General features: G+C 41.2%; 1 protein-coding gene and 1 long non-coding RNA gene across 2 annotated transcripts in view; one reads left to right on the top strand and one right to left on the bottom strand.

Moving 5' to 3' along the window:
• Nucleotides 1-9,395: 9,395 nt before the first annotated feature.
• On the bottom strand, nucleotides 9,396-23,199 carry LOC105759170 (uncharacterized). The gene is made up of 4 exons (XR_012056106.1): nucleotides 23,088-23,199; nucleotides 22,600-22,791; nucleotides 19,569-19,652; nucleotides 9,396-10,752 (listed from the first exon to the last, which is right to left on the bottom strand). It is a non-coding gene; the product is annotated as an uncharacterized lncRNA (long non-coding RNA).
• Nucleotides 23,059-27,347, top strand: part of IRS4 (insulin receptor substrate 4) — a 22,200-nt gene continuing 17,911 nt past the window's right edge. Inside the window, exon 1 of the mRNA XM_002192818.7 lies at nucleotides 23,059-26,766. Coding sequence (XP_002192854.6) covers nucleotides 23,289-26,766 — 3,478 coding nt within the window. The 5' untranslated portion in view covers nucleotides 23,059-23,288. The remainder of the gene's footprint in view (nucleotides 26,767-27,347) is intronic.

Here is a 27,347-nt window from a genome sequence, read left to right as displayed (position 1 = left end):
CATTTTATAGGTTGGAAACTAAAACACAAAGTGGTTTCAAGCTTAACTCAAATCCCAGTGATTTCTATGGGCTGTGGTTAGACTTGGATCACACCCATGGTGTAGCACCTGCCCAGCTGCAGGCAGGACAGTGCAAGGGCGTTGGCAAGATAAGGCAATAATGCAGGGGGTCTGCTGAAAATGGGACAAGGCAGCAGAGACATTGCTGCCCACGACCATGAGGTCTGCAAGGACTCATAGGAGGAGTGGGTGTTTCTGGAGACATCCCTTAGTTTACTCACAGTGTGTCTTTATGACTGCCCAGGAGCAATCAAAATTTAAGACTGAGATCATGAGGAAACTTGATTTTAAGGACACGATAACAGGCATTCTTTTATCCACATACAATATAACTCAATGTTACATGAGCATTTGAATACAGACCCAAGCTTCCCATAATTCAGGAATAACCCATTCCTCTAGTTTAAGTCCTTCAGAAATCAAACAGTTCAGTTCATCCAAATGTATGCAAATTTGGATGCTTCTCTAAGTCTTCCAGAGTCTGCAAAAGTAGGGCAATGAATCTCGAAAAATGTGTGTGACTTCAAGGAGAGTTCACTGCCAGGTGTGGCTGCAGAATCAGACCTGATGAAGCACTCCTTTTGCTCCAACTTCATTTTCCAGATCCCCCCTGGTAGAATTGGCTCCATGCACATGATGTACCTGGGTATGAGCTATACAGACATTCCCTCATCACCCAAAAGTGGGGTGTATTCATGGAAGACTAAGAGAAATTCTCATTCCAATGATTTAAAAAGATTGAGGTTAATGACCTGAATCCATGTCCCTGCCAAATAAAGCTATATTAAACTAAAGAATTTGAGTGTTTCTGTACATTCCATTCTTGACTGAAAGTTTGTCAGTCAGCTCACCCTTTCTGAAACACAACGGATTCACAATAATTAGATTTAGTTTTGTATTTTATAGCTTAATTACAATCACTATTTAACAAAAATAGAAATGACTATATATATTGTAAGTTATGTTCTCATTTAGACCACACTGCATTTCTCAATGTATTCTTTAAATTTTAAATTTTAAATTTTAAATCATTCTGTATTAATATTGCATTTCCCATTGTCTTCCATGTATAAATCTCAGTGTCACTGCTATATGATTTCTGATTTGTGTGCAACAAAGCACTTGCAGAAGATGTGTTCAGTGCTCAGTTTCAGCAGGGCACACATTTTTAAGGGCACACAGTCCAGCATTTTTAAGGTACAGAATGAATAGACCCTTACAATCCCAGATGAATACAGAGCCTTTTCTTGAGTTTTTAACCAGCAATATGCAGACATGGGTTCCATGAAAAATCAAAGTCCAACCTGTTTACAATGTACCTCACAAAAGTCTTTATTGCTGCAGGTTCTGCAAACTATGTGGTCTGTTAAAAACTTCACAACAGGTCCAAAATAACAAAGTGCAATATTTTTACTATTTGTTTCTTTATTGCACTTGGTGTTCTTGATTTTAAACAACAATTTTTGTAATCCTGCAGCCTTTGACAGCTGCAGTTGCTCTGCTGCTTCGCTCTTTAAAAATGTCTATCATCATCTTCTTCCTTTAGTATTTTGTGAAATTTCCATCTCTGCAAATAATCTGCCTTTATAAAATGATGTAGAAATATGACTAAATATTAGGACTCAGGTCAGCATGCAATAATTATATTATTTTAAATTATTATTTTGATTTTCTTTTTAACTTTGACAATATTCCTCATATTTACAAGACATGCTGATCCCCAAAAACTATCTCTAGTAAACAATGTGCTATATCCATATAATAATGCAATGACATACAGAGTGTGTTTGCAATTGCAGCATGAAACATGCACTAACATTGCTTAAAGCTTTCCAGCTTCTTTTCAGCATTTTTACTGCCTCATTTAGGAAAGCATTATTAAAGAATTGAATAATGCAAAGGTATTTTTAAACTGAAATGCATAGCTTATAGTATTTGCCACTAATGGGAACAAGCAGTACTATAAGATGCTTAGCTTAGTCAGTGAAAAACTCATGTGAATTACCATAAGCTTTTAGTCAGACATTCAAGTGAAATCTGTAAAAATTGTTTCCAACAATTCTGGGGCCATCAATTCTGCCTTAAAATGACATACCAACCTCCATCATTCTTTTCAGATTAGGATTTTCTTCTCTTCTGCCTGGGCCTTGAAGGTTACATTATGCATAAATATGTATAAACCACATTTATGCCCATATTATACAAATACTCATTCTATTTCCTCTGAAAGTCTACTCCACATGTACAGTACTTTTATTTTACATTTACTTTTAATATAAATTTGTTCAACTCCAAATTTTTAAGACATATGCTTGCCTTACACAATTTATTCTAGTGCATTTACTCATTTATTTTAGCCATAGACACCACATGAGTGAGACATGAGCCCACACAACTCTTTACCACAGCTGCCATCTTCCTTTCCCTGCTGTGTCTGCAGCTCACTCGGACCCTGGTCTTGCAGTACCAAAGGCTGCAGAGGATCATGTGGGCCCCTCAGTGGGATTTGTCAGTCACAGACTTTCCCAGCAGGACAGGGAAAGCCAGAGGAGCTTCACGCTGCAGGCAGTGAAGCCTGCAGAGCTCTGCTGCAGGAGCGCAGAACTGTACAGAGAGGACCCACGGTCCGTGGGTAGCCTGCAGCAGGGGAGCACTGGGGCTCAGTCTCACTGCTCACCCTGGGAGAAAAATCTACATTCTCCATATGCAGTTATGTTTTACTCCACAAAGAATAGACACAGATTTGAGAACTGCAGCTAAAAGCAAGCCCATGAGAAGTTTTAGATGTTGGGAGCTTGGACAAAGGTCAGATGACTCTGCTCTGCCTGACAATTTGTTTTATGTCATCTGTCTGTAGTAAGCACTTTTTAAAAACGGGTTCAAGTACCTCCTTTCCTACTACTACTCAAGTTCAAACCTCCTCATGTAAATCCTAGTCTGCCCTCAGTTTGTTTTTGCTAATCAGGAATTCTTGGAGCAATACAAACACATTTGTATTTTTAGCACACATTATGTCCTTTCCATCTGCAAGACAATTATTTAAGCTACTTCCCTTTTCTACTGGCTAAATTATTTTATTATTCTGTATTGATTATATGGATTTATTATCATAGTAGAGTTTGAGATAATATTAGGATTTCTGACTTAATAAAACCGGCCAAAAAAGTAGGATAGCAGAAATAAAATTAAAATTTAAATTAGTGTCTTTTACATTTTTAGCATTTGTTCTCAGGAACAAAACATTTGACTTCTGAACAACTTATCGATTTAGGAAAGCATTCCTTACAGAGCACGGCCAGCGCACAGGAGATGCTGAACACGGCGCAGGGGTAGAAGAGGCCGGCACTTGGAGCTCTGCAGGGGCCGCCTCCTAGGCCAGGCGGACAGAAGACAGGAGTAGAAAGAAAAGGAAGAACCGGCAGCAGAGCCCTGGGGGGCTCGCTGGTCACAACAAGTCACTAATCACCGGCCTAACCCACCTCCTGCTAAGCTGACATTGCGCTTCAGTTGATAATGCAACTTCTCAGCACTGTGTTGCAGAACAAGTTGTACTTGGCAGACTGCCATGGTGCTGAGTGATCCTTCTCCTGCGGGATTCCAAAGCTCCCACAAACACAACAGGTCACTTTCCACTAATGTGACATAAAAGAAAGAGATTGAAAATGTCAGTGTTGACATTGGCTGCCTGATGAAATCAGTATGCAGAACCAAGCTCTGTTTACAAAGCCAGAGTTTAAGGGAACTCATGTAACTCCCTATGTCCCGAACTTCCCCTCTCCCACACACAGATTCCCCACCACGCCGAACAGCTGCCTGAGGCCTGACCTGAATGGCCACAAAGTAATGAATCTGAACCATTTTTAATAGTGCACAGCTAGTTTGGGATGAGAATGGCCGAATATCAAAGCTGCATTGTCCTGCTGCACAAACAAAACCAATACTTGATGCCTGAATATTACTTATGAATGAGGAGAATGGCATACAAATAAATTGATGACCTGCAAAAATTTCCTAGGTTTGATTGTTAGAAAATGTGATCACAAAACTATGAAATGGAGAGGAAAATTGCTAATGTGCTGTGGAACACCATTCATCAGGGTTACTTTTTACAACTCATCACACTTCAGAAGAGGATATGTCAAAATACACGGAGGACTATTGATTCAGCTCTAGCTGGCTTACAGCTATCTGGATTAATTTCCCAAAGCTCTGTGGTGTTCATACCCAATAAAGTAAATTCTTTAATGAAATAATGGGAACTAGATCAATTCACATATAGTTTTCAAGATAATTATTATTCTAAGAGAGGGAAACATTATGCATACTTTCTCTTGAGTATCACAAAAAGGGATTTCTAAGACAGACTTTGATTTAGCCATCACTATTGCACATCAGTTACTATCTGGGATCTTGCATAACCCTGTACACTGCACTTGAATGTTAGGTGGCTAATTAAAGAATTTCCAAAAATGCTGCATTAGTTAACAAGTTAACTAGTGAACAAAAAGCAATAGCTACTGAAGACAGAGTGCAGAAAGTCACTCAAGGTAAGATAATTAGAAAAAGCTTGACATGAACACATAAGTTAATTAGAATATTTTCTATTGGTTTATAATCCTATTTTGCTCAGTTGCATAGCATGCAGTTTAATAGTATCAGTGTGGTGTCAAACAGACAGGATGTCTCTGACCTGCAGGCTGAAATGCACCATGGAAATACTCAAAACCTATCTTATAGGGTTAATTCAAGTGCCAAAAGCACTACCTGGGGTGTCAGGGAATTCAGCTGGGCAATTTATTCTACCAAATAGAACCCTACCCTTTTTTAAGATAACTCAAGTCATCCACTATAACAAAAACTCAGGAATGCTGGGCAGTTTACAATGGAACTATTATGGGGTTTTATCTAATAACAACATACTAATACCTAACTAACATTTTCTGAAACCCAATATTTGCCCACAGTACAATGTAGGGCACTGAAGAAATACCTGTGCTATACCTGACCTGGATGTTGTAGGGAATGTTTATCCAGCAGACATTGGGCAAAGCAGCAGTACAGCTGTGCTGCCAAAGCTTTTGACGTGGTAAGGCTGAGCAGAGGGCCCTGTCCCTGAGCTGTGCTGCTCTCAGGAGCTGAGCTATGCCTGCACTGCACCATGGCAGCGTCCTGGAGACCCTCTGTTACTCACAGCCCAGGTATGGCATAACCACCGTGTCAGCTGCTCACATCACCTTCCTCATTCACTCTAAGGTCCTTCCAAAGAAATATTTCTGCAGGCAGGAAGGCAGACCAAGGCTTTAAATCCCTCAGTATTAGGCTTCTCCAGTGAGACTACCAGCTGCATTTTTAAGAAAAGCCAAGCTGTGATGTGCATCAGCTGAATGGCAGCCTAATGTTAGTTAAACTTACTGATAGCTTGTGCCAAAAATTGTCAATGTTCTTGCCTGTCAGCTCTTGCCCCCACATTCCCAATCTCTTCTGTGTCATGGAATAACCTAAAGATTTTGACATCCTATATCTGAATTCTTACCATAGAAATAAAGGTATTTGCTTACATCTTACAACTCCAATACTTACAAAGTAGAAAGCCTTGCTCTATCTCTGCTGCTAACCTAACAGAGAACCTTTTGGCTATCATGTCTGTGAAACCAAAGGCAAACCTTGCTTCACAAATATGTTGGGGTTTTTTTTTGACCAAATATCACAGTGGCTTCCTCTGTGAAAAAAACCCGCTTTTTCTAATGCTACTTTCCCAGCCTTCTCTTCTCAGTTCTTTTCCCATTAAAACTTAGTTCTTTCCAAGGTTAATATCACACCACAAGTAGGGAACTGTATAAGGAAAATTTCACAGTATACACAGAATACAAAGTGGATAATCAGCAAAGCAATTTTCTAAAATAAACTGTATGAAGTGATTTTGTGGGTTTTTTGTTAACAACAGTTTACTAAATATAGAAGAGGGATTTTCTTACTGAACGGAATCATCATAAGGAGCTCAAAGCAAAAATTACTTTCAAATTCGGGAAAGATAATTGAAAGGATTGTTACACCTTGCCAAAAGCCTTCTAGGTGAACATTTTAAAAATGTTTTTAATTACGGAGATGATGGATGTGGTGGTGTTCAAATCTAGATACAGCACTGAATACAGGGTATGTTTTCTCATGAAATACATTCCTAGATTAAAAATTAAAGGAATCACAGACCTGTTGCCTCATCTAGCTCTTGGAGCATAGTGAATGTTCATCTTGAAGCAAGCAGCGGTGAGGCATTGAGCAATCTCATTGCTGTGCTAGCTGTGGTAGGACATTAACAGACAAACTGAAGATTCTTAGTGCATCTGGTTCTTCAGCACACCTGTACTTGTAAAAAGGTCTTGTTTATTTCTTTCTTTCAAGACTAACTCATAATCTGTTATCTTTGATTCAATAGTGTGTTTTTACTGGCATTTCTGACAGTTAAGAATCTAAATCAGATGTGCAGTTCAATTTGTGTACTGCATTCAAACCCAATAATTCCTACAAAGTTCTGTCTTAAGTTATACTGAAAAGATCTTCTGCTGGGTCTTGCAGCCTGGTTTCGGTAACAAATAAAAATACAGTGCATTACTGTAGGGAAGTTTTGATGTGAATAATCTTATTTAAAAATGGTATATTAGAAGAAAATTAATCACTGCTTGGTCTGTGAGCACTCCAGCACACTGTAGGTGCAAGTATTATTCATTCTGATGTGCAGTAACTTCACTAAAACATTCAATATTTAAATATTTTAGCCATAGACACATTCTCCTCCTGGAATTTGTAACGTCCTTACTTTGGGAACAGACATTCCATTCTGTACACACTGAAAGAAACAAAATCACTGTAAGCAAAATAATCCTTTCAGTACTACCAGGTGCATGTATATTTTTTCTCCTGGTAGTCTGCCCACACAGACTGAGAGTGCTCAACCCCATCTGATCCTGGAAATGGAACACTACCAGCCCAGGTTAACATTTAAATGAGAGATCATAAGGTAAAGAATCATGGCTGATGAAGAACAAACACTTGTGACTAATTAGTCAAAACATGTTATGCCTCATATATCAAAAGATTGACTTTTTTTAGTCCTACTGTTCTTGCTAAATTGCTACAGAAGTAAAAAAAAAAAAAATCAAGAATGATGAATTTCTATCTAGAAATGTAATAAAACAGAAATGATTGTTACTTGCCAATAGGATGGAAGAAAGACAGAATATGTTATTATAATTAGGGACCTGTATCTTCTTTCTGAAATAACAAAAATTCTGTTTTCCTTAAGATGAGACACAAATATTTTCTACTTTATCAATTATAAATGTAGTAGTATAACATTTAATATATTTAATATATATTTATATAACATTTTTCATTCCAATGACTGAATGCAAGATAAATACAGCATTTCAAATGCCACTCTTTTCTATCGACTGACAATAAATTACTTATTCAGTTCACCATTAGGCAAAGAGTGTTTTGATATAGCTGACATGTTGGAAAAGTGGTTAGTAATAAAATATGCTGAAATATTTTGAAGGGACTGATCCTACCAGCATGTCTGAACTGAGCACAGCAGCTTTGTGAATTAAATTCACTTTATAAGGTGTAAATGCTGCATTCTCTAGACATCCACAGAATATGAGATAGGATCTCCCTAACAGAACCCTCTCAAAATTAATTTGTCCATCTTTACATAGAACATAAAAGGAAATTAAAAATCAAGGATCTTTGTTGACTTAAATTGTTTATATTGATGTTATTTTAGTTTACAGTTTAGTTTATAATTTTAGTAGATCATTTAGAAATTTATATTTATTGTCTATAGAAGATTAGAAAACCATTCAGCTGCAGTTTTGTCAAGATAAAAACTGTCCCAGAAAGTTTACAACATTCTTACGTATTAACATATTTTCACAATTAAGACTTTTTTCAATCTTTTATATAATTATTTATGTTTTGGGAGTGTATGCATCACTAACACCAGACTGAGTTCTATGGACCTTTAACTAGCACGTTTCTCATTATTTTATTGTTGTTACAGAGCCAGCGGAAACAGGCCAAGATAGATACAAATATTGTTGCCTTGGTGAAAAAGTCCAGTTTTTAGTTAATAAAAAAGAGATTTTTTTATGTTTTAGTTATAAAGAAATGTTACTTCTGGATTCAGTTACTCGTGCAAATTCTGAACTATTTTACACAGCCACAGCAAGCAGTTGACTTCTGGAGTGCCACTGCTGTCCCATGCCTGCAGCAGGCTGCACTCCTGCCCAGCCTATTGACTCATGAACTCAGTGCCCACTGTTACTCCTACAAAACCTTGTTCTTGCATGTGAGACACAAGTTCACAAACAATACATTTCTAGAATCTCTATCTTGGTTGTCAGCTTATCACCTGTGAACTCCCTACAAATATTTAAAAAACAAGCCAGGACAGTTGCGTTGACTCAACGGCGTCAGCACCTTTCGGTCAGGCAATGCTCAAAACGGGAGTCTCTCTCATTAAAGATACTGCCAAAGGGTCAAATCTTGCCTTTTCTGGCAAACCAGAAGAAAAGCTCTGTTCGATGCTTTAACATTTAGAGAAATGTATAAATCCTTGGCACTGTTACTTGCTTCTGCTTGCACAGGCAGGCTCTAACACCCTTTATCCCCTTCAAATTGAACCCTAAATTCATGGGATCACAGACAAAAGAAAGCCACTTACCAAAACCTCTATCATTCCTCTTTACAATTCTAAGTATCTAACATCTAAATGCAATTTCATCTTAATATTTTCATGCATCAAATGTTACATATGCACAAACATTGCAATTTGTACAGATGGACCATAAGCAATTATTTTAGCATTATTTATAGATTCAGCATCAAGCCCAAAAATGTACTAACAGCTATGGAAATAATGAGTGCACTAATTTTTGCTGGAGTCTTTAGACAAACAAAGTCAGACTTCATATAAGCAAACACCCATGGATGTAAAAAGTTTTAGAAGATGCTTGTGAAAAATACAGTTCTTATCTGAGATTTAACAGGGTAGGTTTTCCTATGGTATTGTAATAAAAAAGTTAGTCTTTATCATCTTCAGATTTGAATACATTTATATCTGACTTTCCGCAAAGCAGGTTTAGACATCACCAGCTTTCAGTGCTTTGAGATCCTAACCAGTTGGAGCTTGTCAAACTTTCAGAAATATTTCCTGTCACATTAATCAAGAAATCATTTCACAAATGTGATCCTACAAAAAGCACACACTATCATATTTGTGTGAATGCACCAAAGTTCAGAGATAAGGCAGGTGACAAACTGACAGAAACATCCAGTTTCAAAACACAAAACTTTTAATGTAACATAAATATAAATTTCGAAGTATTTCCTGTCTCTGTCAAGTGATCTTACTTTCCACAAAGCTGCTCTAGATTTACTATCTAGCTAAGGATGAGTCTCACAAGGAAGTTACCCATACTATAAGGAACTTCTTTGCAATGAAAGCACAACGTTCCCTTCCTTTTGTTTTAAAAGTGTAAGAGAGAATTTTCTTTGCAATGCTTGCAGATAGAAAATAAGCATGCAGAAGCACAGGACACTAACCTGGCCTCCCAGTTCAGGCTGCACCCACTCCCAAAACAGCAGTGCTTGTGCCATGCAGCAATTCACTTCCAGCAGCTCTAGTGGAGGACTGCAGACACAGAGAACTTAAATACCTCTGTGAGAAGCAAAAATATTTCTGTTTATAATTAGATTTAAAAATATCAAGCATGTTTGCCTAAGAAATGTAATAGTTATTTACAAGAACTTTGAGAATTATTGCAATTAAACACATATTTTAGCTTGCCCATGCAAATATGAGCAGCTTTACGCAGTTATCTTTGTTTTCGGTACTTACTCATTACTCCAGCTAGCAATTATTTTACAAATATCATGACATGATGTTGTTGCATAATATTATCTGATATTCATTTGAAAACTAATACTCTGTCAGTTCTCCCATGAAATAGAGTAAGACTTTCTATGAAAAATACCACCCAAAGTAACATTTCTTCTACTCTATAGCAAGTTCCTTCACCCCCAAAATTTGGAAACACATCATAACCCTCTAAAAATACCTTGTTTCTTTTTCCACATGAGAGGTGAAGATAGTTTAAGTGATTTAAGTGTGAATATAATCCAACAACTCATTATCAACATTACACAATCTTTCCAGAAAACACCAAAGCCGTCAGGAAATGATCCCTAATTGAAGATCTATTTGTCAGACTATTCCCCAGAGATATTATGAAACACAGTTCTGTTTTTTCAGTCTTCAGATTAATGATAGATAATAACATTAACTTCATTCATGACATTTAAATCTTATTCCCACAAGCAGGCAAACTACTTTGCAGACCTTGTAGCCATTATAATTTTTTTTTTTGGCTTCTAATCTAAAGAGAAGTGCAACACTAGTTCATAAATGGGGTAATTTCCAGAGCCAGCAGCTTTCTGGATCCCAGCATTCCAAGCCAAATTCCTGCCCAGCGAGTGCTTTTCAGCCCCAGACACAGCAGCAGGGCCAGATGTCTCATGGACCCAAAAACAGGGCATTTACTCTGACAAAGACTGAAAAGATGTTTTATAGACAGAGAACTGTAATGGAAGAGCAGAGGATGTGCTTCTCAGCTGAGTAGGAACACAGGATTTCTGGATAAAGAGAAAAAGTTTTTGAATTAATTGATAGCACCCAAATAAACAGGAATGAAGGAAAGGATTTTACAGTGAAAATTTCCATGCAAATTTTATTTTCCCAAGTTACAAAACTTAACTTTCCCTTTCATCTTCAGCAATGTCAATTTTAAATTAATCTATTTTTTTGTGTGTGAAATGTTCATAGCTACATCCATGACAGAATGAACCATCAACAGAAATTAAATCTTGTGGATTCCAAAGAAGTTTTGGAAAAATAAGAAAAAAATCAAATTCCATCTCATAAAAACAATTATAATTTTGGGACCACAATGTGTTTCCAAAAGTGTGTATCCACAAAGGTGAATTTTACAGCACATCCTAATTGTCAGATTCGGAATGAATTTTGATTCAGAAAGAATGCAATTTCAAAACTGCAATGATTATACTCTCCTTGTAAAGGCCTCTCTTGTATTAGTATAAACTAATGGACTAACAGGCTTTAGATAATTTTTTTATTTATTCTGTACAAATGCCATCAAATTTTTGTCAGTGCTGCCATTATTGTCCTTTTATCTTTATCTTCCCATCTCAGTTTTCTAGAAGTCCTTATTTTCAGCTCATTTGAAGCATCATTTTTGTGGTTTATGTTTGGATTGTAGATGTGACACAATGAACTTTTACTTATTTTTACATTTTTTAATCAATTTACTGCTACTTATTTTTACAAGTAAAAAGTCTTTGAGCAACAAAGAGATCAGCAGACAGGGAAACTGTAATGAGGACCATGTTGTGCTGCTGACTTATGCTGAAGACAAAACAAAAGATATCAATTACTAATAATATTTGATGCATATTTACATTACTTTAATACTGTATCTCATTATTTTATTTTATTCTGTATTATATTATTTTAATACTGTCAAACTTTGCACATTTGCTATTGTTGTTGTTATGGGAATACAGCTGAAAAGTCAAGAAAATAGCTTTCCTAAATGTAATGCCACACACTGTGTATCCAAATTTACCCTAACCACCGAATGACTCTGGGATCCAATTCCAGCACTGAAATGTTTCCTTCCCACCAGGGCAGGCGTGACTGCCGGACTGAGTCAGCCACAACCACCAAACCTACCCAACCACGGACGTCCTTTCTCGTAATAAGACAAATTTTTATTACACATCTTCCATTCAAGTACAGACTAGGCCCAAATCTGCTCAGTTTCTGAGATAATACATGATCTTTCCTCAAGCAAAAAAGCATTTAAAGAAACATCCTTTCTTAACATTAATGAACATGTTACCTCTTGCTAATTTTGTGACTCAAAGAACAAGACATTGCTCATTTCTGAAGTTTTGTTAGATTTATGTACTTTTCCCACTGTTGCAGCAATTGCAGCCTGTATGAAATGAGACACTAAATGAGACTATTACTATAAAAATCTTTTTCAACACCTATATATAAATTAATTACAGAGATGTAGTAGTATGTGTGTAAGAAACCACATTATTACCTCAAGCCCTATATAATATACTCAATGCTACGACTGATTATCTAATGATTAAATCTATTTAGATATCCATAATTGATAAGTTGTATATGAATGCTCTTTTCTGTTCTGAAATGCTTGCTCCCCAGTGAAGGTGCCTTGTGCATGGATATTGGGCATTACTACACACACCCACTGGCAGACCTGAACTCCTGCTACACTGAGGCAAAGCAGCCCTGGAAAACAAAGTCACAAACCACTTATCCATTTCAGAAGAGATTCTGGCTCCACTTGTACTAATATTTACCCTTAAGATAGGAGCATAAAGATAAGAGGACCATTAATATGTAACACAAAGAGAATTGCCAAATAACACAGGATTAATGTTACTGTTTAGTTTAGTTATTTATTTATTTGATCTTTGAATGTGAAGAAATAATTAAGGGTGGCTAAAATATGTTTGGAACAGGCAAACTTTTTAATATCTCCCTTACCTCTTCCTACATATTCTAATGCCACCAATTCCCATTTTATTATTTCAGTTCAGTCATTTGTCTTTCTATTAGACAAATGACTGCTCCACTCTGTGTGGCACTCTTAATTGGTAAGAAAATATTTTTGCCTTCCTTCTTTCATCCTTATTTTCCCATAACTTCTTGGGCTCCACTTTGATAGTCTTCTAGAGATTTGAAATTACCCTGCGTATCAATGACACTTTGCTATAAAATGGGGTTAACAAGGTCACTTTGACAGGACCAGAAGTAATGTTTGTTTTGAAACCGGGTGCTCTGTTTAAATCTATTTACTTCTGCACTAAGTCAAGGCACTTTGAGCTGTCATGATGACTCAGAGCAAAGTTGCAAAGCCTCAGTTCTACAAAGAGATTAGTCACTTTGTTTTTTTGCACTGAGCTGCTCTGAGTCAGCTGTAAATTGTTGCACATCGAGTACCTGGGTACAACTTCAAATGGTGCAGGTAACTTCAGTGCAAATTCCTGAAAGAAAAGCAGTCTCTGAGCAAATGATTGACTAGGTCAACATTCTCCAGTATATAACTGGATTTGACAGTGAAAGATATTAGAACTGTGTGAACATTGATTTACATGTTTTCATTACAAGGAGAAATTTCAGAGTTAGCAGGCTGAGTTTCATAAGCTCTGACTATACTGAACAATCAGTTGAGCTGTGCTCTTAATTCATTAATTATGTCAGAGATAAAAAAATCTAGACATCAAAAGGCTTACTTTTTTTTTTTTTTTGTCTTAATCTATAAATGCGAACTTTAAACTTAATAAATACACTAACCCAAACTGTCTCAATAGACAGCAATACCATCCTAATGCTTTTTGGAGAAAAAACCCACAAGAGACAGCATAGAAGAAACTGTAACATTCCTCTGAACTACTCACCTCTGTTAGTGCTTTCACATGGGTCCAAAGAGAAGAATGTAAAAACAATTTGAAGGCTAAGAGTGGTGAACTTTTTGGAAAGGAGGATGGCCCAATCCACTGGTCAGTTATGGCAAATTAGTGTTGCTCTAAGGACATTTTGAGTTATTTCCACCTGTACAAGGCCTGCATTTGTTCCCCTCTCCTAATAGTATAGTTACCTTCCCACAAAGGCTGTCCTTACTAGTTTTTCTTTTCTTCAAACCATTTGACTTGTGTTGCTGTTTGATTGGGCATTCAGAATGTCCTAGCACACCGTCTATTCATAGTACAGTAAAGAACAAGGAAATTATCCTGTTCTTGATTCAGCCTAAAATAATAATGTCACTAAAAGATTTTTAGGAGAAATGTGTTATTTACTTTTATTTCATTTATCTTCTAGAGAATGTACTATGGCCAGTGTCCCTCAAATGAACAATCACTGTGTGAAGGAATCCCTACAAATATGACTTTTTCTGCACACTTACCACCTGCTTTCAGTCTGATTTATTTTAAAACTGCCATCTACCTATTATTAAACTAACAACAGGCCTTTAAATATGCAAATAAGAATAAACATAGGGGTATTATCTGTTGCACTTGTTCATTCTGTAAACTTATTTATGTCATTTCCATGTATACCCTTGATTTTGTTCTGTAACTACACATACAAACAGTAATGAATTCTCTAAACCTATTTGGAATATAATTTGTTTGTTAAGCTGTATGAAAGGCAGCTTGATTATGTTATACTATGCTTTTCTATTGAAGGGATTAGCATCCAATGCCATGTCCTCTTTGCAAGATTCAAAATAATTGAGATGTGGAACATGAACACTTCAGAATATTATTAAAGGAGCAACAGCAGAACCTTAGAAAGGATTTTCAAATTTTTTTGTACACTATTCCTTTACACATTGCCTGAAGATGAGAAATGCATTGCTATGAAATGAAGTGATACAAATAAATACCCTGCACATTTTATCTACAGGAGTCTTAAGATAGTTTTGGAAAGGTTTTTATTAAAAATAATTATCTCTGTATCTCTTTTGGTTAGAACTACTCACCCAAACTGTCCTACAGGCTAAACTGAGCAATTGGTATTTCCTTATGCATTGACAGGAGCATAATTTGTCCCTTAAGTAAATGGTTCAGGTTAAGTTCTCTGAAAATTTCACTAGACAAGTATAGATGTTTCACACTGAAAGAACCTATTTCAACACACACTATCCTATTTATTATAGATTCTCCTTATTCATAAACCAAGAAATAAAAAAAAGTGCTATTCACTGCCAGGCTTCACAAAGGATTACTGTTGCTCCCAAAGCAGGAATTCTCAGTGCTTGATTCCTACCTAGTTGGCTACCAGAATCATTAACTTCTTTAGACATCAAGAACAACAGAGCTTTCCATTGCTAAGCTGATCTAATATTAACAAATGAGTACTTTAATCTCAATTTTATTTACAGATAAATCACTGCTCATCTGTAAAATCTGCTGCCTGAATCTGTCAGAAGTCATTGCAGAGCTTAGTTAGCTGATTGGCTGATTATTTGATTATGCTAGCCTTAGTTCTTAAATTTAGCTGACAGAAAGTGTATTTTTGTTGGTTTCCATGTAAGTGCAACTCGTTTGCTTAAAAAAATGCATAACAACTCAGATTTGTCTAATCATATTGGTGATTATTGCCAAGTCTGCTGGGAATCAAACTTGAATGGTCCTTTGCAAGTCATGTATGCATTGCTGATATCTTCTCTCACTGTGACAGATTTGCTTTCTACAGGATGAAAAGTGAGTGCCCAAAGAACAAGCACTAGTTTCAGAGCTCACAGGTGAGTAAAATGTCTCACCTATCTACACACGTGCAGATAGACTATACTCTGGGCATCTGATGGTCACAGAGTTCTGCATGGAAGTAGTAAGGCATTCCTGCATTCTGTGCCACCCTTCCTCAAAGCTGTGCTAAGGGCACTAAATTAATGAGCCAACCTCAAAGAGAAATTATTTCCTTCCATGAGCAAGTGGAGAAGTGGGGGGAATTTGGGTCAGAAGCAAACATAATCATCATTCTGCTCCCTTCTGTGTAAGCACAGGGAACTGGCTGGACATGAAGGAAGGAACGTGCTCCATCTGGCAGGGTCTGATGGCACACTCCCCACTTGTGCAATGTTACAGCTCAGGGGAAATATGATTCAGAGGATGCCTCTGAGTCACAACTTCTCACTGAGCTGCTCTGAACGGGCATGGCCACGTTTTGTCCCATCCTGGAACAGATCCGACTCACCCTGTGTTCTCAAGCGTGTCAGGCAAGTACTGACTTCGTGAGGGGCACCAAAGCACTGAGCACTAATTCCCTTTGCAATAATTAAACCAGACTCATATATACTAACAAAAAGGCAACCACTCTCTGCTAATGACGTCAAACAGTAAAGCAGTGCATTTAGGATGTTTTGTCCGAGATGTCTGTGGTGTCATGCTACACATTTAAAATAATTCCTTACAGAAGGATAAAGGTATTTTCACCGCACCTTTGGGAAGTGGAAATTACGGGTTCTCTGGAGCTCACGGCATTCCGACAGCCAGGGGCACTCCCTGAAGCTCGCTCCGGGAGCGCCAGGAGGGGCGCGCCGTCCGTCTGTCCGGTCCGTCCCCCCGCGGTCCGGAGCGCTCCCGGCCGCGCCCGGCGCCCTCCCAACGGGACGGGTACAGAGCCACGTCCTCGGCACCCGCCAGCACGGCCGTGGCCCCCGGGCAGAGCTGCCATGGGAACACGCCGCCGCCCCGGTGCCAGAGGCCGTCCCGGGGAGCGGGTGGCAGCGCGGAGCAGCGGAGCGAGCGGAGGCCGAGAAGATTGATTCGCTCACACCGGTGGCACTGCTGCGAGCATCAGGGAGCTCCAGAAAGAGACTGCTGGAACCAAGCTCTGCCCTCCCTGAGATGGAAACAAGGACAACCACCAGAGAAAACCCATAATCACGCTTTCCCCTCCATAGTACATCATCCCTGAGGCGCTAGCACCGTGAAGGCTGGCATTGGCTGTACTGGACATGGGGGAAACTCCTGGCAGCTGCTCACAGAAGCCACCCGTGTAGCCCCTATGCCCAGCAACCCAAACCTACCAAAATAAACAACACACTGCATGTCACCAACACTGCGCTGCCTCAGCCAGCATTCCATTCTTCACCTCTGGGTACCATATGTTTAAGAATTATCATGAAAATACGCATTCATCACAAACTTTACTTACATCAACCAAAAGAATTCCCTGCATCAAAATCCAAATAGCATCAACACCAACAACAGTTACAGACAATACACCCTTCATTCCTTCATCACATTTACAACTACCAAAATACTCCACAATCATTCTGCTCTTCCCCCTCTAGCACTGTTCATCCATGTTTTGTCCATTACCTGTCCTTATCTCAAATTCCTCATGTCCCTGTTTGGGCATCAAAAAGACCTTTCTTTTTTTGGTGGGGGAAGATGAAATTAATTCCACTGCCTGGTGTTGCTACAGGTTGCTACAAGTACTATAAACCCTGTTGACACAGTCTTTCAGCCCAGTCTTTAGTAGCAGTGGCCAGCACAGTGCCCTCCCTGACAGTCACATTCCAGAACTGGCTCAATTCCAGTCAGAGCCAGTGATCCTCATCTTTGCCTGCGGCACGTGCAGAGAGAGGCAATGCCTGGAATTCTGACTCCATCACCAACAACCACCAAACCAAAGGGGGCAAGTCAGCACCTAGGAGCAAAATCAAAGAATTAAAGACATACTGGCTAATTGATATAAAACACCTTTTGTTAGATACGATGTACTGCAAAGAAGGTAGTGGGAAAGATTCATCTCCACTCAGTCTGGAAAAAAAAGCTTTTGATTTACAAAACCAGAACTGTCTGCTCATTACCACAAATAGTTGAAAACTGATATTAATGATACCATTTTAATTTCCAGTTATATAAATGGGTATCTTTAGTTTCTGTTCCACTCTGCTATTCTTCAAAGACAATCTGTGAAACTAGTGAATAAGAGTCTGGTTGCTTTAATAGTTTCCCTGTCTTAATGATCTGGACATATGGCCAAACTGTGTATAGCAAAAGGGCATATTTATGTTTCTTTCACTAGCAGAGTTGCATAATATCACACATAATCCTAAATCTATATATCCCAAACAGCAACTATCCATCAATAGGAAAACAAACAGGCAGAATAATCTTACTATTCATTCATGATCCAGTGAGAAAATGTTGTGCAAATGTGAGTGTATGCCTTTGAAAAGCAGCATTCTGTGGCTCTTTTCACTGCGTGGTGACACCATCCCCAATTATACAAAACAGTAAAGAAACCAAGTGTCTCAGTATTTCTGTAGACAATGATGTGATAGGATTAGATAGATGGTGAAAGGAGTATAATGGAACAAATAAAAAACCAAATCCTCATTATCAGAGAGGGGCTGAGCACCCACAGCTCCCTCTAACTTAAACTGGGAACTCTTTAATATGTCTGCCTTTAATTTTTGTGCCTGAAAATTTTGAATTCAAATATGTACATTTTCATAAGTGAGCATCATCACAATTGCTGTGAAGGTTTCAGCATTTTATTACAACACAGCAAGGAAAACCTGGATGAGAGAAATAAGACCACATGTAGCTTATGCCGGGCAATGCACATGTAGAGGACTCTTAGAGCACAGTGGATTCTACACAACCATAGGGATGAAGGAAAGCCAGCATGAGGCTGGCTTTACAATAATTTGATATAACCTTGATACCAAAATGTGTGAGGTTCTTTGTCATGAACAGATTTTTTAGAGAAAAAAATCTCTAAAAGTCTTTTGAGGAAGGGAAATTTTTATTTCCATTAAATGACCAAGGGATTGAAACATGGTAGGAGAGATTTGCCCAAGGAAGTAGGGCAAGCCTGCCAAAAACTGAAGTGACAACTTAGAACTCCCTATCTGTACCTTAAACAGAGGGTATTGCTGTCCTCTGGATCTTGGTTAAGAAATGGCACAATAGTTTCATTTTCTTATTCCACTGACAGGTACACTTCCCCATCTGCAGAATGACCCATGCTAACTGGTAATTTAAAACCGTTGTTCTATCTGATTTTGTGAGCTAACTTTACCTCTTGTGAAAATCACCGTATGACCTTCTGTGAGAACAGAACTGCTAAGAAGGAAATGAGAGCAGGCTACTTTGGAGATGTAAAGTTAAAATAAGGGAAGAGTTTGGGCCATAAATACACATTATGAACAATTACATTCATTTATTCTGCACAATTGTATAGAAATATATGATTGGTGAAAATGTAACACATACAATTAAAAACTGTGAATCTTACCTTTTACTTAACATCCTTTGGTTGCTAAATACTTCTGGGATATTTATATTCTAAATTTCTACAGAGGAAATTTCTCCAGTTCCTTTTTTTTTATGAACATGTCACAAGCACAACTGAACCAGAATTGTGTTTTACTACTCAACAAAACTTATTTCCTTTCTGTTTTTTATTGGATAATTACTCCTGTAGATGTAACTGAGGATGGGCATAAGACAGGCTATTGTAACTAGAATAAATGAGCAATAAATCATGCAACATCACATCCAAAACCATTTGCTTCTTATATCTTAACTAAATGAATAATATCACTCCTTGTAGAATTTCAGACATCCCTGCAGGAACCCATTCCTTGTTCCTCAATACTTCAGCCACAGATGACATATATGGCCCTCCATTTGGGTCAACAATATGACTACCAATAGCTTAATTGCTTTATATTACACTCATTATAGCCACTTGTGGAAACTGTAATGAAAGAAATGGTTTCAAATCTTTGGCCTTTGACAGTGCCTGCTTCATGCAGACACTTGGTAGGGTAGAAAGAGCAAATACATGAAACATAAAGCAAACATACCTCCAGCTCTAAGAACTACAGGTTCTTCAAGTCTGGTGAAGATCAAGAGACGTGTGGAGGAGAATCTGGATTTCTTTTTCATTTCTGAAAGACAATGCACCCACAGCTAAGGAAATATTCCATACACAGGCTATGTTGGTTTCTGTAAGCAAAAGTGAAGAATATAAAGCTGATTCTATATAAAAAGTGGAGCACTGACTTTACGAAGTGAATTATGGCTATGTGCCAGACAAGTAGCCAGAGAAACGGTAAGAAAGAAACCTACAGAAGTTTGTGAAAGTTATAATCATTTGTGACAAAAAATATAGTAAAACTGGATCCAATCCCATAGCCAGACAATTATCTCAGTAATGGAAGGGTATAATACACTAACAGGTATACTTAAATGTATTATATAAGTTACAAAAAGAAAAAATCATTATTGCAGGAAACCCGTAATTTTGATTCTACAACTGCATAAAAGACTCTAAACAATATCTATTCAAAGACAGAAGAAACAAATAGTTGTTCTTTCTACTAGTGAAATTTGAGAAAGAGTATGCAAATTATAGATTAGCCTGTACTTCTGTAAGTATTTTTTAGTAATCACACAGGAAAACATGAACAAATTAAGTTTTCAGGAATGCTAAGCACTCCTTTTAAGCCGGAGAGAACCCAGTGGAAAAATCCATTTCTATTAATTCTGTTTCTGCAGGTCCCTGCCAGTCTGATCACATGCGTCCACCACCCCAAAATTCTGCATGACTTCATTATGCATAGGTCGTTTTCTCAACTCCCTAGCAAAAGGACTGTAAATGCAATGTAAGAGCAAAGGACTTTAAAAGAGACCAGAAAACACTGATATATTTTTTCTTACTGGGACAGATTATTCATAGTTACTGTCAAGCAAGCCCAGAGACTGATGACTAAAAAAAAAAATAAACAAAAAAGAGAACCTAAGCCCGTTCTTTCAAAAGTTTTCCCTTCTTCTTCCTGTGTATATCCTTCATCAACAAGCCCAAATACACATGCAATGAACAAAGTTCACCTTGCTCTATACATTTAAAACCACTTTAAATTTTCATGTAAAAGTACAGAATGAAACCCTAACAATTATGGAAATCTCAGCCTCACCCAACTGTCGGACCAGGCAGAGAAGAATGAAAAATAAAAGGAATTAATCTTCCAAAACCAGTTTCATTCTACCAAGGGCTATTAACAATACAATGCAATATAATTGTATAGTTAATTCATGACACCATTAACTAATGGGGAGTTGAGTTGTGTATTTTTGTGCCAACATGTCTGAATGGCTTCAAAAACTATATTTAATATCAGTTTTCTAGTGTTAATAATTCTTGTTTTGGGAATAAATAAATTTCTGTAGTAACAACCTATTTACAGTATTGCCATAACACTTAGGACCTCTAATAATGTACAGGAATAGGCCATGTTAGATGATGTAAAAACATAAACCAAAAAGAGTGCAGCTTAAACACTGTGAGCAGGCAGTGAATAGAGAATTATAAAAAAAAAAATGACACATGAACAATCAACAAGGAAAGTACAAGGCTTGGCATGTCAGCTTTCAAATTGAGTTACTGGACTTCAAAAAACATCTTTTCCCACACCTGAGAGGCAGAATGAAAGAAAACATAGAACTATTTATCCCAAAACAAAACAAGTGGGTGATGGAAGCTGATGTCAGGAATTGTTGAGAGTTGTCATCTCATAATGAATCATAGGTGAGTGAGTCCAAGAATGCCCTTGAAAGCAAATCAAGACAGAAAGTAAAGAGACGTGTGGTCAAAATTACTGGCTAGGGAAATGATCTTTGCTGTTGCATTACAGGAAAAGGATTATTTTTACACTTGACATGACTGGTACACACAAACTCCTAACTCAAATAAAACGTACCTTTGGCAGGGATGCTTTTATTAAGAGTGAGAAGGCACCAGGAACAGTATCCGTGGCCAACACCCTGCCCTGCCCTGCAGTTTAAGCACCCCCGCACCACAGCACAGGAACAAGGCTTGGTCTGGGCTGTCACAAACCTGCCATGTGCTCTGCACATAGCTTGGACAGTGTCCTCTGTGAGGACATAGGCGAGCTGGCAAAAGGAGGAATTAATTACCAGAGGAAGAAAATGTTGGGGAAGTGGATAGAAGACTGGAAGTGGCTCCCTGCCCTCCACCATTGCCTCTGAAACGGGGGGGGCAGCCGTACATGTAACTTCATCCAGCGCTGTATTTTATCAATTAATCTAGATGGAGCAGAGATTTTTACGTCACAGAAATGCCCATTACCTGTGAAACAGAATGAATTTGCTCTTCACTCTTCGTATTTTGACCTAAACCCTAGGAATTATGTTAGTGGCCTGCCTGGATCACACAGGCAAAGGATTGCACAGCGGTCACAAGAGTATTGTGGGATTGTCACCCCACTGCGACAGGCAGAGGGCAATCCCGAACCCGAGACAAGGGTGACACAGCAGCGGATGGAAAATAAACAACGCGCTGCATGTCACCAACTCCGCGCTGCCTCTGCCAGCGCAGGAGTGGGGGCTGAGGGGGCTGTGAAGGGTCTGAGGGTGCTGAGGGGGGCTGTGAGAGAATCTGTGAGGGCTTTGAGGGGCTATGAGAGAGTCTGTGAGAGCTTTGAGGGGCTATGCAAGAAATCTGTGAGGGCTATGAGGGGCTATGAGAGAGCCTGTGAGAGCTTTGAGGGGTTGTGGGGGCTATGAGAGAGTCTGAGAGGGCTTTGAGGGGGGTCTGGAGGCTGAGAAGATGTGTGGGGTCCGTGCGCGAGTGAGGCAGAGCCCCGGGGCGGACATGGCGCCCTGTGGGGGAATCGCGCAGCACTCCACAGCCCCTCACGCCGCCCGCCCCCGCAGCGGCCGCTCGCGCGCTGGCGCTTGTTTACTTCCTCTGCGGCGCGCGCCCTCCCCCTCCGCGCGCCCTCCCCGCCGGCCAATGGCAGACGCCGCCGGCTCCGCGCGCTAGGGGCGGAGTCCGCCCCGAAGGAACCGGGCGAACGCAACGTCAGCCGGTACCGTTCGTCACCGCGGCTCTGCGCTGATTAGCCAAACAGCCTGCCCATCTCCTCAATGCCCCGCCTTCCCCCTTACTCTCGCCGCCGAATACACCTCTCCCCCGCCTTGCCTCCCCCGTCTGTGTGTGTGAGGCGCGGATTGGCTGTCGGACCGACCGCTCAACACTCCTGCCAATCGCGATCGGCCCCGCCTCTATCCCCAGCACAGGAAACACCCCTGCAGATCACGGCCAGCCCGGGGCGGCCGCCGCCTCCCATTGGTCCGCCGCGTTGTCCGTCCTCTTTAACCCCGCCTCCCCGGCCAGGGCGCAGCGAAGCCCGCCCCTCCTCCCTGCTGCGCCCGCTGATTGGCTGGCTGGCGAAGGACTGCCGTTTCCTATTGGCTCTGCCACTGCCACTCTGGCGCGCGGCCCGGTCGGCGCGCCGCTGCCCCCCAGCTCCGCGCGCCGGGCGCCCCGCCCGCCGCGGCCCCGCCCTCCGCGGAGTCACGTGATGTTTTCGCCGCGGTGCCGCCGCCGCCGCCCGTGAGTGCGAGTGGCCGGAGCGACCGGGGGAAGCGCGGACCGGGCTGGGGGCATTGGAGGCACCGCCCGCTTCCCATGCACGGGGCGCTTCTCCGGTGAGCGCGGATTCCCGCTGCCCGCCCTGTGCCCCGTCCCCGGCGGCACCGGACCCTGCGTGGCCCCTAAGATGGCGAGCGGGATGAATGGCTCGGGCGGCGGCGGCGGCGGCGGCAGCAGCGAGGAGGAGCCGGGCGCCCGGCACACGGGAGGCGGAGCCGCGCCCCAGCAGGAGCCCGGCGTGCTCGGCGCGGCGGTGGGCGAGGGGGAGCCGGCGGCGGGCGAGGGCGGGCGCTGCCCGTCCCCTCAGCCGCACCACCTGCTGCTGCTGCTGCGGCGCTCGCCCAGCGCCTCGCTGTGCCCGGCGCCCGAGGCCGCCCCCGCGCCGGGCCGGGCCGCTAACTCGGCTGGCCGCGGCGGGCAGCCCCCCCCGACGGGCCGCGGCGCCGGCGAGGACGTGAGGAAATGCGGGTACCTGCGGAAGCAGAAGCACGGGCACAAGCGTTACTTCGTCCTTCGGGCCGAGAGCCACCTGGCCCCCGCCCGGCTGGAGTACTATGACAGCGAGAAGAAGTTCAAGAGCAGCCTGCGGGCGGCGGGGGCTGGCGGGGCGGCCGCGTTGTGCTGCCCCCCGCCCAAGCGGGTCATCCCCCTGTACCAGTGCTTCACCGTGAGCCGCCGGGCCGACGCTAAGCACAAGCACATCATCGCCCTGTACACCAAGGACGAGTACTTCGCCATGCTGGCCGAGAACGACGCCGAGCAGGAGGCCTGGTACCAGGCCATCAGCGAGCTCATGAATCAGAGCAAGAGGGGCTTCCTGGAGCAGGAGGACCATGCCGATCAGCAGGTGGATGAGGATGATGAGCACTACGGGGCCTCCCTGAGGCCTGGCACCGTGTTCAAGGAGGTGTGGCAGGTCAACGTGAAGCCCAAAGGCTTGGGACAAACGAAAAACCTCACTGGAGTGTACAGGTTGTGTCTCTCCAGCAAAGCCATCCACCTTGTCAAGCTGAACTCGGAGGTGCCCTCTGTTCACTTGCAGCTTATGAACATTCGCCGCTGTGGACACTCAGAGAATTTCTTCTTCATTGAAGTGGGCCGATCTGCCTCTATTGGACCTGGAGAGCTCTGGATGCAAGTGGATGATTCGGTTGTTGCCCAAAATATGCATGAGACTTTTCTGGATACCATGAAAGCTCTAAAGGCCTTTGCAGAGTTCAGGCCTCGCAGCAAGAGCCAGTCTTCTGGTGGTGGCAGCGGTACCAATCCCATATCCTTCATCACCACCAGAAGGCACTTGGGCAACCTACCCCCCAGCCAGACAGGCTTGCAGAGAAGATCTAGAACTGAGAGTGTTGCTGGAGGCACTCCTCCTACCACCAAAAGCAACAACTCCTATCGCTTCAGAACATCCAGTGAAGGAGAAGGAACCATGACTAGACCTTTTAGGTCAGTGACTGGGAGTCTGATCCACCTGAATACTGCAAGGATGAATTTGGGCCGGCAGGAAGGGAGTGGAAGGTACGTGAGAGCTGCTTTCAGCTCATCTTATCACACCAGGTCTGCTTCGCTACCTGTTTCTCATTTTCCCTCCACCACAAGTCCCATCAGTGTTTCTTCCAGCAGTGGCCATGGTTCTGCTTCAGACATGCTGACCAGGCCTTCCAGCTCGTCTGTTTGCGGTTCCCCAAGTGATGGGGGATTCATCTCTTCTGATGAGTATGGCTCCAGCCCTGGAGATTTCAGGTACTTTAGAGTGAGGAGTAATACACCAGATTCCCTGGGAAACACACCACCTATCAGAGAGGAGAACTGCCTGAGTGAGTACATGTCCATGAATAAGCAACAGGGAGATGATGGCTCAAGAGATGATTATATGGAGGCTGAAAAATGCTTCAGGAAAAGAGCTTACTCTCTAACAAAGCCAAGTTCTGTGGCAGTGCAGCAGAAGACAACACAAACTACAGCTTTGTTGGATGAAGATTCTGCTGGAAATCACGGACGATTACTTTACTCTGAAACACCAAAATTGAAAGATAACCATGAATTGGAGTACAGTGACACTAACCTTGATTCCATGTGTAACCAAAGCAGGAGTAAAGCCAGGGATGATGGGTACATGCCAATGATGCCAGGAGTTGCATCTTCTCTATCCAGCACCAGCGATTATTTGCCAATGACTCCTAAAAGCATGTCTGTTCCAAAACAGATTAACAATTCATGGTCACCATCTCAAGTTGACTCCCGAGGCTATATGATGATGTTTCCAAAGGGCAGCTCTTCACCTGTACGGAGTCCTTTAACTGGATTTGCTTCTAAAGGAAGTAATGAGAAGATCGTAAACAACGAGTATATGGATATGTCACCTGGCAATTCAGTTCCCAAACACCCCAGTGATTCGAATTATATTCATACCAATTCTGTTTCCAAAGGTTTTAGTTCATATTTTTCTTTGCCCCGAAGCTTTAAGGCATTATCAGGACAAAATGGTGACCACAGTGAATATGTTCCAATGTCTTCACCTGGAAAACTCTTGTATGGTGCACCAGAAAATGTAAAGGGAGTCAGCAGTGAAACTCTGGCTAATGGCATCTCCAAACTGCCGACGTTGAAAGGTTCGGATGAAGGACTCGTGCAGAACAGGGCTACCAGGCCCACACGACTGCCCCTAGGTACGAGAGGGAGTAACACCATCCCCAGAATGTATGATCGTACAGTTCCACCTGAGCCAGCGAGTCCTGGCGAATACATAAATATTGATTTTAATGAAAAGGCGAGTAACACACCATATTCCTTGTCTGCAGAAGGATCTCCATCATCTCTAGGCTCAAGTAGTGACCACAGACAGTCACCACTCTCTGATTACATGAGTGTTGACTTGGATGTGCAGTCACCGAAAGCAGCAAAGGAACTGTCAAACTCTCTAACAGATATTTCAATTTATGCAAGTTCCAGTATTCCTAGAAACCAACCAAACCCTGACTATGCCAGGCTTTCATTTGGTGCTGCATGTGTTAGCACGGCAAGTAACAGGACTGATGACTACACTGAGATGACATTCAACATGGCAGCAACACCACCGAGGCCATTTGCCACTGAATCTGACAGTGCTGTAAAGATGGACAGTCCTTCTTCCATCGTTAATAGACTCTGCATTGTTGATCGATATGGTGGTAGCAGTAGCTTCTCTGTCCCTAGCTCTGACCCTCCTATAGGACCGAAAGTGATTCGAGCTGACCCTCAAGGCAGGAGAAGACACAGTTCTGAAACATTCTCTTCTGCTGGGACTGTGACAACCTCATCCTCTTTCTTTACTGACAGTAGCAAAAGACACAGCTCTGCCTCATTCGACAATGTTTGGTTAAAACCCGATGAAAATATTTCTGATGGTCAGGAAAACAAAATGTCCAGGGATACCTCAACTGGATTTCAGAATGGCTTAAACTACATTGCTCTGAATTTACGTGATGACCCTCTAAGCTGTGAGGCGAGTACTACAGCGCCAGCTTGCCATCTCCAAAATGGTACTTCAGGTTTGGACAGTGGAGCTTATGTAAGCATAGATTTCAGCAGATCAGATGGGCTGAAGTGTAACGCGAGAAAAGGTTTGTAACTTTAAAATCACTTCCCTTTCATGCTTGCTTAACCATAGGAATTAGATTGTCTGCTTAGCGCTGTCTTCAGAGTGGGGTAGATGCTTTTTATAATCTCCTGTGTTATTCTAGTACAACCAGTTTTGTTGTAGTGCAGCATCTGAACCACTGAACAGCAGTGAAAGAGGATGTGGTCCTTGGCCTAAAGGATTTTTGTGCCTCTTCTAGGCAGTCAGAGTGTTATCAAACTGTTGTCTGCCTTTTTTTTTTTTTTTTTAATTATTTTTGCTAGCATAAGCACGAGTGGTATTTCATGTTGTGAATTCTTGTCCTGAGGTTATGGTAGCTCTTTACTTCTGTTTTGCTATTTTTCCCTTCTGATGACTCTTCATTTTTTTTCCTGAACTGCAATTTTTGTTATTTTAAAGCTCAAAATGGCTAAATTTGATTTAGACCTCAAAATTTGAGGCTTAAATATATTTCTTATTTCTTTTTAATGTAGTTGAAATACATATTATAGCGTTTTTTAATGTGCAAATCTGCTCAGATTGATTTAGCTGAATCTTATGTAAACAGAACTCAGTTTTTTTTCC

Source organism: Taeniopygia guttata, chromosome 4A, assembly GCF_048771995.1.
Source record: "Taeniopygia guttata chromosome 4A, bTaeGut7.mat, whole genome shotgun sequence".
Taxonomy (NCBI): Eukaryota; Metazoa; Chordata; class Aves; order Passeriformes; family Estrildidae; genus Taeniopygia; species Taeniopygia guttata.
The sequence above is the reverse complement of the archived record's forward strand: the minus strand, read 5'-3'. Positions and strand labels throughout refer to the sequence as shown.